At 35.7% G+C, this 20,698-nt stretch overlaps 1 protein-coding gene across 7 annotated transcripts in view; it reads left to right on the forward strand.

Moving 5' to 3' along the window:
* Positions 1–20,698, forward strand: part of EIPR1 (EARP complex and GARP complex interacting protein 1) — a 230,276-nt gene that overhangs the window by 159,276 nt on the left and 50,302 nt on the right. For all 7 annotated transcript variants that reach the window (XM_069108677.1, XM_069108678.1, XM_069108676.1 and 4 more), the window contains one exon: positions 16,943–17,042. In XM_069108677.1, the coding sequence (XP_068964778.1) occupies positions 16,943–17,042 (100 nt within the window). The remainder of the gene's footprint in view (positions 1–16,942; positions 17,043–20,698) is intronic.

The following is a 20,698-nucleotide window of genomic DNA, read 5'->3' on the forward strand; positions in this document are numbered from 1 at the left end:
TTATTGTATTTTGATCTAAAGAGAATGCATTTCTTATTTCTGCTTTTCTGCATTTGATTGTGAGGTTTTTATGCCCTAATACTTTGTCAGTTTTTGTGTAAGTGCCATATACCATTGACAAAAAGTTGTACTCCTTTCTATTCCCATTCAATTTTCCCCAGAGGTCTATCAGATCTAACTTTTCTAAAATGTTATTCATTTCTTTAACTTCTTTCTTGTTAATTTTTTGGTTACATTTATCTAGTTATGAGAGGGGCAAGTTGAGGGTACCCCACTAGCATGGTCTTAGTGTATTTCTTCCTGCAATTCATTTAACTTTTCCTTTAAGAATTTGGATGCTATACTAGGTGGTATGTTTAGTATTGATATTACTTCATTATCTGAGTACCTTTCAGCAAAATGTCTTTTCCCTCCTTATCTCTTTTAATTAGATCTATTTTTACTTTTGTTTTGTCTGGGGTCATAATTGCTACCCTTTTTTTTTTTCTTCTTCAACTGAAGCTTAATGGATTCTCCTCTAGTCCTTAATCTTTATTCTTTGCATGCTTCAAATGCATTTCTTGTAGACAACATATTATGGCATTCTGGTTTCTAATCCACTCTATTATCTGCTTCTTGGTGAGTTCATCTAATTCACATTCAAAATTATGATTGCTGTGTATTTCTTTCTAGCCTGCTTTCATCTTCATCCTCCCTTTTCATTTGACCCTGTCCCTTCTCAAAAGTGTTTTGCTTCTGAACTACTACGTCCCCCAATCTGTCCTCCCTTCTAGTAGCTCCACCTTCTCTTATCTTCCTCCCTTCCTTCTTCCCAGATATTTATACATTTTATACTTATTTGGAATGGAATGTCTCTTTCTGTTTATGACCTCTTAGATTTTGTTATTATATAGAAATTCTGTTGATTTTTGAGGGTTTATTGTGTAGCTTCCCACTTAGCTAGAGCTGTTGTCTCAGTTTATTTGCTGTTTCACATGATTGTCCAAGTAAACCATCATGTTAGCAAATAGGGATAGTTTTATCTCCTTTATGCCTATCCTTATACACCCTTAATTTCTTTCTCTTGTATTATTGATTTTGTTATTTTTCCAGAACTATAGTAAATAATTTTGGAGGCATCTTTGTTTTACTCCTGTATTTACTAGGTAAGCTTTTAGTGCATTCACATTGCATATGATATTTGTTTTTGGTTTTTGATATTTTTTCTATTGAGAAAAGGTGTTTCTTTGTCTATACCATGTAGTGTGTATCACATATGATTGTTTACGCTATTGAAGGCTTTCCCCACCTTTATTGAATAATCATGTGGTTTTGGATGTTTTTATTTTTAATGTTATTATTTTATGTTGATTGTTTTTTTTTTATTGTTTTTTAGGGCAATTGGGGTTAAGTAACTTGCCCGAGGTTACACAGGTAGTTTTGTGTGTGTGTGTGTGTGTGTGCGCGCGCGTGTGGATGTTAAGTGTCTGAGGCCGGAATCGGACTCGGGTGCTCCTGACTCCGGCGCTGGTGCTTTACTCACTGTGCCACCTAGCTGCCCCAATGTTGATTGTTTTTATAATGTTGAAATGTTCTTAATGAGTTTTTTTAAACCAAAAATTATTTCATTTTATCCTCACAATAACCCTGTAAGGTAAGTACTGTCATCTGCATTTTATACTTAAGGAAACTGAGGCAGAGGTTTAAGTGGCTTGTCCATGTTGACACAGCTAAGGAGTATCTGAACTCAAGTCTTCCTGACTTCAAACTCCTCCATGATACCACCATGCTATTATAAATCCAATATGATCGTAATGAATAGTTTATTGGATAAGTTATTGTTGTCTGCTTGACAGGATTTTATTTAATATATTTGAATAGATACTCATTAATGATATTGGTTTATAGTTTTCCTTCTGTATTTTATCCTTCACTGGTTTAGGTATTAGAGCTATATTTGTGTCATAAAAGGACTCCAAGAGAATACTTTCTTAATTTTGAGAGTAATTTATGTATTATCAATATTTGGTTTTTAATTAGTAAATTTCATCAATCAGATATTAATCTTAATCATGAAACTTGATGTTGAATGGCAAATGAAGGTATAGAAATGGCAAATAAAGATACATATCAGTGTGACTTTTGTTCTTTGCATTAGTAGATTTTTCAGATTCGGCTATCAAAATAGGTCTTTCTCCCCTGTAAAAATTTATCCTGCAATTCAGGGATTTTACCATTGGGTGGCAGTAATGTGCTATAAAAGCTGCAAGAATAATTGGGTTTGGGCTGAAGCAATTTGCTAGATGGAGGCTTTCTCTAGAGTGTACCTGATTTAACCTTGAATTTTCTGCTCTATTTTCTTTAAAAAATATAATTCAAATAATTCTAAAGTCAACACTAAGCATATGAAAGTTTTTAAAGAGACTTTTTAAAATTTAGGTATCTACATTTAGGTATAATTTGGTATCATTCTCATTAATCTTTAATTTTTCCTTTATCAGCTTTCATCCTGACTCTTGGCTCAGTGTCAAAACCTTCCGATCTCTTTGTCCTCAGCCTTTGAGCTGCATCTGCATCGAAGGACCCTTGAGATATATGTCTCTTTCTCAGCCACAGGCAGCATGTTCACCCTGTCTTAGCTATTCAAACTATTCATAGTGAAAAATCTTAGTTTGTTTCTGCATTCTGAATTCATATTATATTTTTCTACAGGTAAGAAAGAAAAGAGAAAAATAGCTATGTAATAGCATGATGCCACTAGGAACATAAAAGTTCCCATGCCCCTTTTTCCAGTCATAAGATTTTTTTCTATTTTATTCTTTTTATTTCTTTCTTCTCCTTAACTTTATCCTGCAGAATATGGGTGTGGTTAATGTCCTATTCTTTTGTCTCCCTTATAGTTCCTAGAACATTGCCATACACATAATACAAAGTCATTGAATTAATAATTAATTGAATAGTTCAGTTAATTGATATAATAATACTTATCTATTAGCATGGTACTATTTGAATTGGCCTCAAATTTCAAACTGTTTCAGTTATAGGAACCATATACCTTACCATAGAATAGAACACTTTTTAAAAAAATTCAAAGAGGATTTTTGAACAAAGCTTTTAAATTTGTTTCATGATAGCTGTTAAGAAAGAATGCTTATAAAAATATAAAGTGTATTAATATCACCAAATTGTACATGAGGAATGGGGACATATGGAGTACAGGGCATTTCAGGAAGCTATTGGGAACATAATTCTGTCTTTAAGCTAGAAATCTTAGCAGGCTTGGAACTGAGAGTTTGAGATGAGATAGACTAATTATTCATAATTTTTTTATATTCAGGTATTTTTCATCTGAAATAGAGTCATAGCCTGGGATCTTTTGTACAAGCTTGTTACCTACGTCTATTGCACTGCCTCCTGCAACTTTCTTAGCCTGGGTATTATAATCTTCTTAAATTTGGTCAGGTATAACTTACTGGTCTTGGTCAGCTTTTGAATGGGAAATTGCTTATGAAGGCCCAGATATTATATGAAATATTGTTAGTGAATCTAGACCCTGGACTGCCATTGTAAAGTGAGCTCAGTTTGTGGTATTTAAAAAAATAAATATAAAATGGCATTTCTGACTCTGTGTGTGTGTGTGTGTGTGTGTGTGTGTGTGTGTGTGTGTGTGTGAGAGAGAGAGAGAGAGAGAGAGAGAGAGAGAGAGAGAGAGAGAGAGAGAGAGAGAGAGATCCCCAGGTATCCTTCATAGCCATAGAGATGTTAATTCTGTTGTCCTGACCAAGTTCTAGTCAGCTAATTATGTTCTGTCTACTTTAGATTTACTCTATCATATTAATTGTATATATATATGTGTGTGTGTGTTTTTAAATAAAAAACTCTTTGTACCTTGTAGTTGTGTGTTGCTACTTTGGGTTATTAGTTATTCTTTTACTTTCTTTCCCTAGGAGGCTATTTATTAATGCAGTGAAAGTGCTCAGGAAGCTATAAATGGAGAGCACTATATATTTGTCAGTTGTTTGTATATATCCTTAGAAAAGATGGGTACAAGGAATAGATGTAAGTTGTTTATTATTAGGTACTTTAAAATATCTATATCTGTATCTATATGTATAGATCTATATCTCTATATCCTGTTTCATTAATAATGAGAAAAGAAACTCTTCGAACTCTGTATTTGTAAATGGGCAAAAATAATAATAGTAACAGTAACTTGTATTTATTTAACACTTTATGGTTTGGAAATAACTTATTTTACAATAATCTAATGAGGCAGCCGTGACAGGCATCATCATTTTATTAAGAAGCTAAGATTTTTGTAGCCCTAATACTGAGTGATAGAAACAGGATCATAATATTTGATCATGGTGGGATTTTAGAGTTTATCTAATCTAGGTTTTTGTGGAATGGGGCTAGTCTGGGCAGGAAGCACTATGGGATAATTTCCTACATCAATATATAGAAGAAAATCTGTGTTTTCCTTGGCCTGAATTCTGGGTCCTGCTAATGTGGTGATTTAGATAAGGTGTTAGAATTTCATGAGTTATTGATGGACCATAAAATGGTCAGAGGAAATGGCCTAGGAGAGAACCAACAGTTTAAGGAATTAGAGGTCACAGTGGGTTGAAGAGTAGAGTTTGTTGAGAAAAGGCAGAAGGAATATAAAAGCTAATAGATTTTGGCCAGATGAGCGGATTTTGGGAATTTAAAGGTAGAGATTGGTACATTTGTGGTGCAATGGCAAAATCAAGGGTATGAAGATCTTTGTGGCTGAGGTGGGGTGGAATAGAAGATTATGGCAAGTGAGTAGGTTGAGAAACTAAGTGGTTAGGGTGTTTAAGGGAGATTCTCTCTCTCTTTCTCTCTCTGTCTCTCTCTCTTGTTCTCCAGACACACACATACATACACAACACATATCATTCTCTCTCTATGGATACATACATACATATACATATATAGATATAGGAGTCCCCTAGCAGGAGGGCAAGAGTTGGAAAGGAGAAAAAATTGTGAGCCACCTACTGAACTCATTGAGGAAGGAAGGGGAGTGCTCTATAGACAACAGCTACCAAGAGTTGATTGAGTGGTAGATGTGAATTACTTGGACCTCAGAAGAGGAGAGGTTAATGAGTGATGGAGGTAGGATAAAAACTTGGAAGTGGCAGTGGGAAGCAAGGAGTATTCCAACCCACCTCTTCAACCAGTACGCTGAAGGGAATGATTGAAAATACAACCAGTATTGGAAAAAGTGGCCAAGGAAGCTGTGTCATTAGTAGGGAGCCAGATTTGAGTGATTGTTAGATGTTGAAAAGAATGAAAGAAGAAAAGATTTAAGATGAAGGGAAGTTTATTGTCTATGGAACAGCCATTCCATAGGGCACAGTGGACAGTTGAGTTGGGACTTTGGGATGGGAGGGTTGAGGGGGATGGGAGGTGTGGATAATGGGTTTGGTTGATGACCGACAGGGTTCAGAATCACTGGGATGTGTAGGGGATGACCAGGTGTGAGATTATTCATCGTTGAGTGGAAGCACCTACTATGTGCCAGACACTGAAGATACAAGTATAAAATAAGTAACAATCCCTATGTGCAAGGAGCTTACATTCTAATGGGGGGGGAGGGGACAATGACAAGCATAAGCACAGTTAATAAATACAATATGTATAAAATAAAATTATGTATAAAATTGGGTAGGGAGAACATGGATATTTGAGGGGATCAGGAAAATCTTTTTGTAGGATATAGTATCTGAGCATCATCTTAAAGGAGGAAAAGTACACTGCCTAGTAGAGGTAGAGTGAAGGCATTCCTGGCATGAGAGATGGCCAGCATAAAGGCATGGAGACAGGAGGCCCATTTGGCAGGATCATAGCATGTGGGAGGGGAAATTTAAAGAGCATGTACATGGAAGATGTCGTGTTGTTTTTAAGGAGCGTCAAGAAGTCGTTTAGCTGACTGTAGAGCAGTGAGCGAAGAAGAGTAGTGCATAATAAGGTTAGAAGGGCATGTTGAAGCCAGGTTGTGAAACATCTTATATACCAAGCATAGGAATTTATATTTAACCCTAGAAGTCACTATCAAAGGCCCTCTCTCCTTTCTCAAGTTCAGTTTAACTATATACTGCATTTCACCCTTGAGCCCTTGTCAGCTCAGGGTGATATTTTCACCCTGTCGGTGTTTAACCCTGGTATATACCCTTCTCTTTTCTTTTTGTCCCTATTCCTACACTCCAGAACACTTCCAGAGGCAGTGCCACATCCCTGGAATCTAGGTCCACTAAATTGTGTATCCTTTTATTCTAACCAGGTTGACTCTATCACACTGCTGTTAATGACTCTTTTAAATTTCTCTCCTCAAGCCACCTAGATCTCTTCTACCTCCCTTTTTCTCAGCATATGACCTTGCTTGCCTCTTTACTGAGGAAATCATCCATCCTGCATTAAGTCTGCTCTTCTCCCCTGGTTCTCTCTAAATCCCTGTTTACATGTTCCCTCATTCTTAGCACCTTTGATCCAGGCCCTGAGGTATTAGTGGCCCTTCTTGCCAAGACTTTACTTTTGCTCTTGATCCTGCACTTATTTTGGACTTGTTTGACTTCTCCACCATGCCCCTCCACCTTTTCCCTCTCTCCTTTAGAATTTCAGCTTTCTTTTGTATTTTGTCTTCCCCCATTCAATTGTTATGTCCTTGAGGGCAGAGACCTGTTTGTATGCCCAACACTTAGCATAGTGCCTAACGCGGAGCAGGTGCTCAATGAATGTTTATTGCCTATTACCTATTGATCCTGTCATCTTCTGTTTTCTGTAGGAGCTACTATAGTGCCTAACATATAGCAGGTGCTCAATGCATGTTTATTGCCTATTACCTGCCGATTCTGTCATCTTCTGTTTTCTGTAGGAGCTAGCCTCAGTAATTATTTTTTTCTCTCATTATCTTCAATCTCTCTTTTCCTACTGACTTCTCTTCGGTCTCCCCCATCCTTATATTGTTTGTTCTTTCCAAAGGCAGTACATATATTAGCATTGTACAACCACTGTAGGTCACAACTTTTCAATCTAATGTCGTTAATTATGTTTAGAGAACTCTTGGAGTGTGCTATACCACCCTTTCATGAATCTTTCTAATATGAAGTCTTTTCTGTTGAGTGACTCTTTAGTTTCTCTTTGTCCCATTCTCTTATGTTCTTTACAATAGATATTATAACCATATGCTTTTCAATGTGGCCTTCATAAGAAAGGTATTTTTTTTTCCCTCATGAGAATAAAGCATTTCTTGTAGCCTTCACATAGAAAAACCCTAAAACTAAGTTATTTTCTGAGATATTACCTCCTGCATTCTTAAATTTAAAAAAAAGTTCTTTTGGAGTCATTAAATGTATTTTTGCCTCTTCATACAAGAAAACTCACTTCTGCAGCTACTTTAAATTCAGTTTATTGTTTGCTTTGATAATACCCTTAAGAAATATCAGCTTTCTCATGGAGAAATAAATTCCTTGACCCACACAAAAGATAGAGAGAAACATTGGTGGCAGAGGGGGTGGGTAGATTGTGAAGTAAAGTGAAGAGGATGTAGACTAGCTTGTAGCATTTCTTTTAAAAAAAAATAGTTCCAAACATAACCTTCTTTTAACCTATCTCTCCTTTTCCCTTAAAGAAAACAAAACCAAGACCAGTTAAGTAAAACCATCTGGCAAACTGACTTGTATCTGACAATATATGCAACATCCTAAACCCATAGTCTCCTACCTCTGTAATGAAAGAAGAGTAGAAAGGTAAATTTGTTTCTTCTTTGGGGCCATGTTTGGTCATTATACTACCATGTGTTCAGTTTTGTCTTAGTATTATTTTTGTTTATATTATTTCAGTCAGTGTGAATATGGCTTTCTTATTTTTTTTTTTACTTCACTCTGCATTAATTCATTATAAAATAAGCCTTTACAAGAGAAAACTGTTACAATGGAGGGAAAGAGGGGCGGCCAGGTAGCACAGCAAGTAAGAGCACCGGCTCCAGTGTTGAGAAGACCTGGAGATCGAATCCTGGGCTCAGACACTTAGCACCCACCCAGAAACACCTGGCCGTGTAACCTTGAGCAAGTTACTTAACCCCAATTGCTTAGGGGCGGCCAGGTGGCTCAGCGAGTAAGAGCACCGGTTCCAGTGTTGAGATAGACCTGGAGATCGAATCCCGGGCTCAAGTTACTTAACCCCAATTGCTTAAAAAAAAAAAACCACACACAATGGAGGGAAAGAGCAGGAAGGTGAAAGGGAATGGGACAACCTTACTCTCATTGAATTTGGCTCAAGGAGGAAATAACCCTACAGGAAAATGGGTGGGGGATAAGAGGGAGGATGATAGATGGAAGGGCAGATTGGGGAAGAGGGTAGTTAGAAGCTAACATTTTTGAAAGGGGAATAGGGTCAAAGGAGAAAATTAGAATAAATGGGGGGGGGTGGGATAAGATAGAGGGAAATAGTGTTTCACAATATAACAATTATGGAAATGATTTGGGTAACTACAGATGTACAACCTATATTGAATTGCTTATCGTCCCAGCGGGAGCAGGTGAGGAGGGAAGAAGGAAAAAAATCTGAAACTCAAAGTTTAAGTTTTAAAAACAAATGTTTAAAAAAAATTTGTTTTTTACATACAACTGGGAAATAAGATATATAGGCACTGGGGTATAGAAATCCATCTTGACCTACTAGAAAGTTGGGGGGAGGTGATGGGGGAGGTTATAAGAGAGAACAGATTGAGGGAAGGGGTATTCAGTAGGCTTGCTGTTTTGGGGTGGGGGTAGGGGAAAGATGGGGAGAAAAAACTGTAACTCAGAACTTTGTGGAAATGAATGTTGAAAACTAAAGATAAATTAATTAATTAAAAATAAAAACAAAATAAGCCTTTATTAAATGTCTGCTATAGACCAAGTACTGTGATAAATTCATTACAAGTCTATCCATGTTTCTCTGGATTCCTCATTTATTTTTTCTTAAATATTCAAAAGGATCTGTGATCTCATCAAGTTGTATGTTCTCTTCAGTGATTCAGGTCAATTTCTGCCCATCTTATATAACTTTTTTCTGTCTTCTCATATAAATTCATTATATGTGAATATTGCTTTGTTATTCCCTCCTTGAGCCAAATTCAATGAGAGTAAGGTTGTCCCATTCCCTTTCACCTTCCTGCTCTTCCCCTCCATTGTAACAGTTTTCTCTTGTAAAGGCTTATTTTGTAATGAATTAATACAGAGTGAAGTAAAAAAAAAATAAAGCAATATTCACAATTCATAAGGAGGATCCATCCATTATTTGACAGACCTTCCTTGCTTTCTCTGAACATTATAAGGATACTAGTGGAGCACTTAGGATGTTTGCTTGTTGGCCATCATCCTTGCCACATGACTAGCCCATGTGATTTTTCTATCATACGTTTCCCTGAAGACATTATTTTTTCCCCTGTATTTCTTCAAAGTTCTTCTTTTGTTATATATTGCACCTTGCTCAAGCTTACTCTTTAGGTGGAAGTGTCCTCTCTGTTGCTCTGTGTGATACTTATTTTCAATCCTTCAGATACTATAGTGTCTTCCAAACATAACCAGTATTGGTATTAAAAAGACATTGCAACAATACTCCCTTACAGCCATATATCATAATCAGTTAATCATTTGAATGTTTATGGATATCTTTTTTGTTTGCAGTTCTTGGTGCTTCTCCCCCCAAAAGTTTATCTTGGTATACATGGTACCTCATTTGCATATATTCTAGAGTGGGAGCTATGGGTTAAAGGCTATAGGTGTTTTTCTCATTTTTTCAAATAATTACAAATGGTTTCCAGAAGTTAGATTGACTCATAGTTCCACCAATCATGTATTAGTGTGCCTATCATCTGCAACTCATACAGCAGTGGTTATTTCTTTCTTTCATCATCTTTGCCAATTTATGTAGTTGGTTTTACTGGTGTTTTTCTTATTATTAGTGATTTGGAGAGTATTTCACGTGAATATTAATAGTTTGCAATTCTTCTCTTGAGAACTATTTGTTCATATCTTTTTTTAAAAAATTATTTACTATTAGTTTACAACCATATCTTTTTTTAAAAACCATTTTATCTATTGCAAAATGACACCTGGTCTTTTATACCTTCATTATTTCACTATATATTTTGGATATTTGCCTTTTGTCAGAGATATTTGATGCAAAAATCTTTTTTTCAATCTTTTTTATTCCAGCTTTATTGATTTATTCATACAAAAGTTTTTCAATTTAAAGTAGTAAAAAAGGTCTGTTTTATCTTTTCTGATCTCTTCCATATCTTTTTTTTTTTTTTGAGCTTGGGATTTCTCATCCTAGCTATAGTTGTGAAACATATCATGTCATTATCCTCTATTTTTTATGATATGACTTTTTAATATAAATTACATAGATATTTGGTACTTGCTATAGTATATGGTGTAAAATGCTTATTTAAATCTTTTTTTCTTTTTGGCAAACTGCCTAGCATTTCTTTTAAAGAGGAAGTCTTCCCCCAAGTATTGTATTTTTGGGGGGGGGGGGTGTTATCAGCTATTAAGCTGTTGAGTTCAGTTGTTTTTTCTGATTCTTGTTTAATCTGTTCTCTAGAAAATCCATTTCTTTTTCTTCCTGGGCCCCCTGACTTTCTCATATGCTTGTTTATTTTTCATATTTAAATGTTTCCCTTGGTCTCTACTAATCTACTTTAAAATTTTTTAACTAGTAATAGCAAAAATAATATTTATATAGTGCTTTTAAATTTTTATGTGTATAGTGTGCTATCCAGTATACCAATTTACCTCTCAGTGCCAGATATTTTTGGTGTACAGATTAATAACTTTTTGTGCCTAGTTCTAAATTGCTTTCCAGAATGACTGGACCATAATGGAGTTCACAGCTCTACCAGTGATCAGATAGTTAATAAACACTTGTTTAGTGCCCACTGTGTGCCAGGCACTATGCTATGTGTTGGAGATACAAAGAAAAGTTAAAGATAATCCCTGATCTCAAGGAGCTCACAGTCTAATGAGGGTAGACAGCATGTAAACAATTGTATGCACACAAGCTACATGAAGGACAAATTGATAAATCTTGTACTACCAGACCCATTCTTTTTCCTATTTAAAAAAATTATTTCATGAGATTTTTGATCTTTTATTCATTCAGATATATTTTATTGTTATTTTTTCTGGTTTTGTTAAGTAATATTTTTGTTGTTTGAAATGGCACTGAATAAGTAAATTATTTTAGTTAGTATTTTAATTTTTATTATATTGGGTTGGGCTAACCATGAACGATTAATATTTTTGCAATTATTTAGGTCTATTTTTGTAGTATCCCTTCTTGGAAAAGCATTTTTCAGAGACATAAAGATAGATTGGATTACCTATCCAAAAGTTTTATGGGAAAAGTTGGTCCAAGAGAAATGAGAAACTGTATGGAATCAAATTCTGATGAAATAAACATAAACAATTTTAGTAAATGTGGAGCTATATAAAAAGACAAAAAATCTATTAGCTTGTTAATTTTTAAATTTCACACAAAAATGAGAGTAAGAGCAGTGTCTTGCAGTGTGTACAAAAGAGATGCTTGTTCTGCTAAGAATGATGTCAGAAATGCCAAATCTTAAATCAAGTTAAAGCTAGTAGCAAATGCTAAAGGCAACAAAAATGTCTTTTTTTTTTTTTAAGCAATCAGGGTTAAATAACTTGCTCAAGGTTACACGGCCAATTATTTCTGGGTGTAGTGCTGAGTATCTGAGCCCAGATTTGATCCCCAGGTCATCCCAACACTGGAGCCGGTGCTCTTACTCGCTGAGCCACCTGGCCGCCCCAAAAATGTCTTTTTCTAAAGCTATGCTGGGGTAAGAGAAAAATCATAGAAGGGATAGGTCTACTGCTTATGATGGATGGGATGATATTAATGGACAACAAAGAAAATGCAGAAGCATTCAGGGTTGGGTTTGGGATTTTTGTTTTGGACTGTAAAGAATAACATCAAAGTGGCTAATAGGAAATTGAAACCCACAGTAAATGAAAAGATTAGGAAAGCACTTAACTGTCTTCAGTCAGTTCAACTCACCATGCCTGAATCAACTATAACTCAGGGTACAATTACCAAAGTGATTTTCCTAGAACTCAGGTCTGACCATGTTAATTTCCTACTGAATAATCTCTAATAGCTCCTTATTATTTCTAGGATCACATATAAACTCCTCTCTTTGTTATTTAAAGCTCTTCAAAACCCGGTCCCTTAATACTTTTCCAACATTGCTACATATGACTGCCGTCAGTGTACTCCAACCATGCTGGCCTGTTTGATGTTCCTTATTAATAAAACTCTTATCTCCTATTTTTGTGCCGTTTTACTGGCTGTCCCATGTTCAGAAGGCATTCCCTACTCTCCTCTCTGGCTTCCTTTAGGACTCAACTTAGATATCACCACGTGAGGGAGGCCTTTCTTATTTCATCTAGCTACTAGTGCCTTCCATCATAAGGTTACTTCCTATGTATCTTGTTACACCTTACATCATCTATTAGAATGTCGGATCCTTGTGGGTAGGGACTGTTTCACTTTTATCTTTGTATCACCAGACTTTAGCATAGTACCTGGAAAAAGCAAATACCTAATAAATGCATATTGATTGCCATGCTTGTTAATCTTCTGTCAATTATCTTTTAAACATTTAGAGAATGGAAGAAGTATGTAGCATTTAAAATGGGCAAATAATGTCCTGAATTTCTAAAATAGTAATAATAATAATGGTAATTACAATAAGTAGTAGATAATATTTTTATAATGCTTTAAGATTGAGAAGTTTTTTCTGTACATGATTTCATTTTAACCTCACACCAACCCTGTGATGTCAATGCCATTATGATCCCTATTTTACTGATGAGGAAACTGAGGCTCTGAGTTGTTACTCAGAATCATTCAACTAGTGAGGAGTCTGAGGCAGGATTCAAACTCACTTCTTCCAGATTTCAAAATGACTTCTATAAATTAGTGACTTGGCTTCAACTCATATCAAAATTACAGAATGTGTTATTGAAGATATAAAAGCTATCAGCTCCATGTGTACAAAAGTGTTTATAGGAGTTCTTTTTGTGGTGGAAGAAAATTGGAAACTGGGAACATACTCTTCAATTAGTAGTTGGCTAAATAAGTATTAGTAATATGTATGTGATGGAGTACCATTGTGCTTTAAAAAACATTGAAGGGGATGGTTTTAAAAGAGACTTGTATGAATTGATGCAGAATGAGGTAAGCAGAACCAGAAGAATGATGGATTCAGTAACAACAATATTATAAAGAAAAACTCCAAAAGACTTGAGGACTCTGATCAACAAAATGACCAACCACAATTCCAGAGGACTCATGGTGAAACATAATATACTACCTATTGCCAAACAAAGATGTGATGGACTCAGAGTGTAAATTGAGGCATTTAAACCAAAGCGATTTTTTGACATGGTCAATGAGCACATTTGTTTTGCTTGATTGTATGTGTGTGTAACTCAATTTTTCCCCCTTGCTTTCTCAGTGAAGGGTGATGGATGTGGAGAGGTGGAAAGGAATGGATACAGGTCTTAAAATAAAATAAAATTGAATTAAGATTTTTAACAAAATAAATGTGTCATCCTCAACTTCTCACTCTCCTTCCCTCCCCCATATCTAATCTGTTGCCAACGCCTGTCCATTTTATCTTTGTAACACCTCACATATATGCCCCCTTCTCTTCTCTGACACTGCTACTATGCTGGTGCAGGCCCTCATCACCTCTTACATGAACTATTGCAGTAGTGTGCTGCTGGTCTCCCTGTCATAAATCTCTCCCCACTCCAATCTGTCTTCCACTCAGCTGCCAGAATGGCCTTCCAAAAGCACAGGTCTGACCATGTCACTCCATATTTAATAAACTACAGTGGTTCACTATCACCTCTATGATAGAATGTAAAAACCTCTTTTTGGTGTTTAAAGCCTTTCATAACATTCTCTCAAGTGACTCTACCTCTGCCATGATCCAGTAACATTGACTTCCTTGTGGCTTAGATAAGACATTCCATCTCTAGACACTGGGCATTTTCACTGTCTTCAATGCTTGGAAATCTGTCTCTCATCTCTAAAACATCTTGGCTTCCCTCACTTCAAGTCCAGCTAAAATCCCACCTTCTATATGGAACTTATCCCTATGTCCCTTAAATCTAATACCTTCTCTCAAAGATTATATTCAGTTTATTCTGTATATATTTTATTTTTATGTAGTTGTTTGAATGTTGCCTCCCTCATTAGACTTTTATCTCCTTGAGAGCAGGGACTGTCTTTTTCCTTTTTTAATTTTTTATCCCCACCATTTAACATAGTGTCTTGCACATAATGGGTACTCAATACATTTTTATTGATTGATTGGCTAATGATTAAGTGAGGACTTCATCAGAAATAGATCATATCAGATTGACCCTGTTTCATTTCTTAATAGTTTATCAGACTGGTAATTTGGGGGTATTCCATAGATGTAGACACATCTGAATTTCAGCAATGTATTTGAAAGTCTTTTTTTTTTTACGATACCCTTAGAGAAAAGGTAGAAAGATGGGGGCTAGATAATTAAGTGGATTCAAAATTAGTTGAATAATTTTACTCAAAGACTTATCAACAGTTCACTGTGAATCTGGATTAAGGTCTCTAGTGATATGCTTCAGTGATCTGTTCTTGACCTTTTAGTCAATGTTTATGCCAGTGACTTATATTACACTATAAATTACATACCTATCAAATTTGTAAGTGACAGGAAGCTAGTAGAGAGAGCTAGCAGTGGATGACAGAATTAAAATCTGTGAAAATTTTCATTAGCACTATATATATGGTCAAATTTTCTTTTGTTCTGTGACTGTAACATAGCATCCTTGCCCTACCTAGTCCAGAAAATGCATGCCTTTTTTACAAGAAGGGATCCTGTAAGAGAGTGGAGGACTAGGTGCAAATTAACCAATACAAATGAAGAAACAACTTGTAAATGACCTATTAATAGCTAATTAATATCATCTTATACAAGGAAAGAACATTACACTACTATTCTTCATTGGTTTTGTCCTTTGTTTTATTTTTTAATTAGAATTTAGTAGTGAGAATTTTTGGCCATGTTACAGAGAGTTTTACATGAGAGCATACCACCTCTGAAAAGTCTCACAGTCTGTATTGATGTCTTCAAATGTAGGGAGAGATAACAATCTGGGTTTGGACATGAATTATGCGTGTTAGTTTGAACTAAACAACTTCTTCTCGTTCTTGTTCTTGCTCTTGTTGTTGTTGTTGTTGTTCTTCTTCTTCTTCTTCTGCTTGTTCTTGTTCTTGTCCTATTCTTCTTGTTCTTGTTCTTCTTTTTTTGCTTTTTGGAGGACAATTGGGGTTAAGTAACTTGCCCAAGGTCATACGGCTAGTTTGTGTGTGTGTGTGTGTGTGTGTGTGTGTTAAGTGTCTGAGGCCAGATCTGAACTCAGGTCCTCCTGGCTCCAGGGGTGGCACTCTACTTACTGCACCACCTAGCTGCCCCCTAAACAATTTCTTTAGGTCTTTTCTAACTCTGATTTTATGAACTGCTAATTTTATGTAATTTGGTCATTATACATTTTTCTCTAAGTACTAAAAAAAATTGTGCTTTGATTTAGGAGTATCTAACCCAAGGACATTGGGAAACATCACTCTTAAGAATTCCTTTTTGTGATTTGAAGAAATATTAGGTCTTTTGAAAGACCTAAAATGATATTATAGTATAGAAACACACAAGGGTACTCTAACAAGTCAGTATCATATTTAGTGTAATAAATTAATCAAGCTTTGGAGTTTTGAAGTAACAAAATTATTTTGGCTCCTTGTCAATGAAACTGACTAATTTTAATTCCTATGCTTAATCTAATTGTTCCTAAAGTAAGTTTTTACTCCCATGTTGATGAAATAGTTAGATAGTAAGAATACAAGACAATAGAAAATTCTGCTATATTAGATACAACTTAGATTGCTTAGAAAGATCAAGTATATACAAATGTTGTCAAATTACAAGATACTTGATCTCTTATCAGAGAGATGTCACTTAGGAATTTTTGTTTTTGTTTTACCAATTATTTAACTGAAGGCCGTTGGACAGGAAAAGACATTTTTAAAAAATAACCTCATTATTTTACTACTGCTAGGTATATATCCCAAAGAGATTTAAAAAAAAAAAAGCTAAAAGGACCTACTTGTACAATAATATTTATAGCAGCTCTTTTTGTGGTGGCTAAGAAGTGGAAATTGAGAGGATGCCTATCAATTGGGGAATAACTGAACAAGTTATGGTATATGATTATGATGGAATATTATTAGACTGTAATAAATGACAAGAGGATGATTTCAGAAAAACCTAGAAAGATTTACATGAAATTGATACAAAGTGGAGTGAGCAGAACCAGGAGAGCATTGTACACAGTAACAGCAATATTGTATGATAAAGAATTGTAGATGACTTAGCTATTCTCAGTAATATAGTTATCCAGGACAGTCCCAAAGGACTAATGATGAAATATGCTATCTATCTCCAGAGAAAAAATTGATATTTTCTGAATATAGCTGAAGCATTCTTTCTTTCTGTGTTCCTCACTTCCTTTCTTTCTTCCTTTGTCTTCTTGTTCAAAATGACTAATATGGAAATGCTTTACATGATTTCACATATGTAACCTATATCAGACTGCTTAACATCTGGGGGAGGGGGAGGGAGGATGGGATAGAATTTGGAACTCAAAACTTAAAAAAAATGCTAAAAATTGTTTTAACATGTAATTGGGGGAAAATAAAATATTATTAAAATAATAATAATCAAAAGACAACCTCATTATTGGTTTCTGAAAAAAGCATATTAGAATTCTTAGAATTTTAAAAAATGGTTTGTATTAATTTTAGATTCCTTTTATTCTTGCAGTGTTACGTGGGAGCCAATGGGCGATGGTAAAAAGATCATTTCATTGGCAGATAACCATTTGCTATTATGGGATTTACAAGAAAGCTCAAGCCAAGCTGTGGTAAGGAAAAGGGATTAGAGAGGTTTCCTCTTTTTCTAATTTTTTTTGCTTCTTGAAAACTCGGTCTTTCTTAAATTTAGGGTGATTTCTAAAATAAAACTCATTTAGAAATTTGACATTGATAACAAGACTACTATTTAAATGTATTGTTAGATTAAGATGATAGTTTTAGGGTCATATACCTAAAGGTGGATGGGATAGATTTTAGAGGCCAAAAATAGGAAAAGGATCAGTATGTTAAAAAAGTATTTATACCTGCTCTTTTTTAAGTGTCAAAGGACTGGAAACCTAGAGGGGAAAAGTGCCTATCAATTGGGAAATGGCTGAACAAATTGCATAATATGTGCATATAATTGTAAGAGATGGTTTCAGAAAAACCTGAGAAGACTTGCATGAACTGATACAGAGTAAAATTAGCAGAACTAAAAGAACAATTTGCATATAACATGTAACGTCAGCATTGTAAAGACAATCAACTTTTAGAAACTTAAGAACTCTAACCAGTCATGATTCTAGAGTGCCCATGAGAAGCATGCTATCTACCTCTTGATGAACCCAATATGCAGAATAGGCATCCATTTTTTGGACATGGATAATGTAAGAATTTGTTTTCTTTGACTATACATATTATTTCAAAGGTCTCACCTCTCTTCTCTCTCCTTTCTTCTCTCTGTCTCTCCCTCTCTCTCTGTCTCTTTCTCTCTGTGTCTCTCTCTGTGTCTCTTTGTCTCTCTGCCTCTGTCTCTGTCTCTCTCTGTCTTTCTCTCTCTGTCTCTCTCTGTCTCTGTCTCTCTTTCTCCCCCAAGAAGGGAATAATATATATTAGAAAGGGAGAGAAGAGATAAGTTGCCTTCCTTCTCCTTCTAAAAAAGTCAAGAGAACAGAAGGAATCATATACAAGTAGACAGCTTTCAAAAATATACGTTGAAATGATTATATACTTAAAAAGAATAGCAAGCTCTACATAGTAGAGATTTGTAGTTTCATGTATAACCCTCTTCTCCTGTTGTACAGTATATATGGAAACGCTAATTTTATTTGATGTTTATTTAGCTTAGAATAAAAGAGAATAAGAAAAAAGTGTTTTAAAGGTGAATTCAGGTACTACATCTACCTGTGTATGTTTCTTTAGCTATCAGGCATCCTGGCATACAGTAGGGGATATATTTTTGGGCAATAAAGATTGCTCTGATAGGAGCCACTTGGTATCTGCATAACTAGAATGTCCAGAAGAAACAAAGTCTAATGCATTCAGCAGGTTTTTATCTTCCCCAACTTTGCACTGCTATCTTATAATCAAACTGCTAATGTATCTTTAGACCCTAAGCTATCTAAAAATGATTTTATGGTAGGGTGATTAATCTGTAACTTATTTTCTGCAGACACCAATTTAGTTTTCTTTCTCCTTTTTTATTCTCTGTCAGCAGTTCTGTCAATATCACTTTGTGATCCTCCACTGTAGTATTTAATACAGAAACCTTCCTATCGATTTCAACCATCTTCACACCAAGCCTCTCAATTTTTTTTTTATTGTTTGAGGATATTACGTTCTGTGGTGAATCTAATCTTATGCTCCCTGCATCATTACCTTTTGCAATTAAATTGTAGATTCTTAGCCATTTATAATCATTAGCAGAACTCAGGGGAGGTCTAGAGCCCACACTTTCCACAGGGTCTTCAAGTTTTGATAAGGGGGGAACCTTATTGGCTGAGATTTCCGTTTCCATTTGAGCTTATTTGTCTGTAGATCTGGTAGTACTTAGTAGCTACAGGAGGAAATTGCTTTTATCAACATACAAATGATGGCAGAAAGGGAAAATAAAACAATGCTGAGGGCATTTCTGTGTTGGGAATTTTCTTCCTTCCTTTGCTCTTTATAAGGATTTTCTCCAATGGACATTGTATAAAAGGTTGGAAAGGTAGGTTGATGAAAGCTATGAAAGACTTTGAATGCTGATCTTAGGAATACGAACATTTTTGGGCAGTGAGATCTTTCTAGTCATTTGAGTTTGCAAGCTTGGTGTTAGTCTTGTCTTCTCATTCTTCCTCATCACAAATATTTAATCAATTGCCAAGTCTTATCTATTCTACCTCCATACCATCTCTCACAGATCTCCTATTTCTTCACATGGCCACTACCCTCCTTTAGGCTCTCATCACTTCTCATGTTGACTATTGCATATTCTACTAATTGATCTTCCTGACTCAGGTCTCTCTCCTCTCCAGGGGACAGGGAGGGAGGAGGATACAACACAGGAAAACAATGAGAATGAGATGTCCAGAAAGTGGCATAGAAAGCCCCAGCAAGATAAGGCAAAAGCTCACCTATCACCGTGGGAGCTGATGAAGTCACCAAGTGAAAGAATGTAGAGAGAGAAGAGAACAGGGCACAGAATAAAGCTTCTGGGTACTTTCACAATTAGGAATACCATTTGAATGATGATCCTACAAAGGAGACTGAGCAGTGGTCAGGCAGGTAGGAGGAAAGCCAAGCAAGAGCCATGTCATGGAAACATAGGCTGGGGGAATAGAGCAACATCAGTAGTGTTAAATGCTACAGAGAGGTCAGGAAGGATGGGGTTGAGAAAAGGTGATGCAATTTGGCAAGAGATCACTGGTAACTTTGGAAAGAATACTTTTACTTGAGTCAGAAGCCAGGTTGCAAAATGTTGAAAATTGAAAGAGCAGGAGGTAGAGGCAGTGAATGAAGATAAGTTTTTCTAGGAGTTGGCTATGAAAAGGAAGCGAGAGAGAGAACCATAGCTTGAGAGAATGGTAGAGTCAAGTGAGAGGTTTTTTTTTTTTTAAATTATGGGGAACACCTGGTTATATTTTTAGGCAGCAGTAAAGAACCACTAAATAGGGAGAGATTATAGATTAGAGGGGCCAGCTAGGAAACACAGAAGTTAGATTGCTGGACCTGATATCAGGAAGACCTATCTTTCTGAGTTCAATTATGACTTCAGACACTAACTAGCTGTGTAACCCAAGGCAAGTCACTTAATCCTGTTTGCCTCAGTTTCCTCCTATGTAAAATGAACTGGAGAAGGAAATGGCAAACCACTTCAGTATCTTTGCCAAGAAGACCAAATGGGGTCACAAAAGCCAAACATGACTGAAACGACAGAACAACAACAGATTAGAGAGAAAGGGTAATCATGGAGACAATTAGCCCAAGGAAACAGGAGGGGATAGAATCAAGTATAAGTAGAGAATTTGACCTTGGAGAGAATAACTTTTTCATTGGACAGTAGAGTAATGGAAGAAAGAAAAAGAGAAAATGACAAAGGGTTTTTTCAAAATATAGAGGAAAAGAGTGTTTACGTAATCTCTTTTGCGTGTTCCAACATTCCTATGAAATAGTTGCTACCGATATTATTATCCCTATTCTACAGAGGTGGAAACTGAAACTGGCCTCCTGACTCCTCCATAAATAAGACACTATCTCTCAGCTCTGGGCATTTTCTCTGATTGTTCCTGTGCCTCTTCCATTCTGAAAACTGACTTCCCTGGCTTCCTGTAAATCCCAATTAAAACCTCACCTTCTACAGGAAGCCTTCCCTACCTGGTCTTAATTCCAGTACTTTCACTTTGTTAATTATTTCCTGTTTTTCCTTTATATAGCTTACTTTGTATATATTTGCTTGTTGTCTCCC

The sequence above is a fragment of the Petaurus breviceps genome, unplaced genomic scaffold (assembly GCF_028583685.1).
Source record: "Petaurus breviceps papuanus isolate PSGF00001 unplaced genomic scaffold, PetGlider_PUasm1.0 90418, whole genome shotgun sequence".
NCBI classification, from domain to species: domain Eukaryota; kingdom Metazoa; phylum Chordata; class Mammalia; order Diprotodontia; family Petauridae; genus Petaurus; species Petaurus breviceps.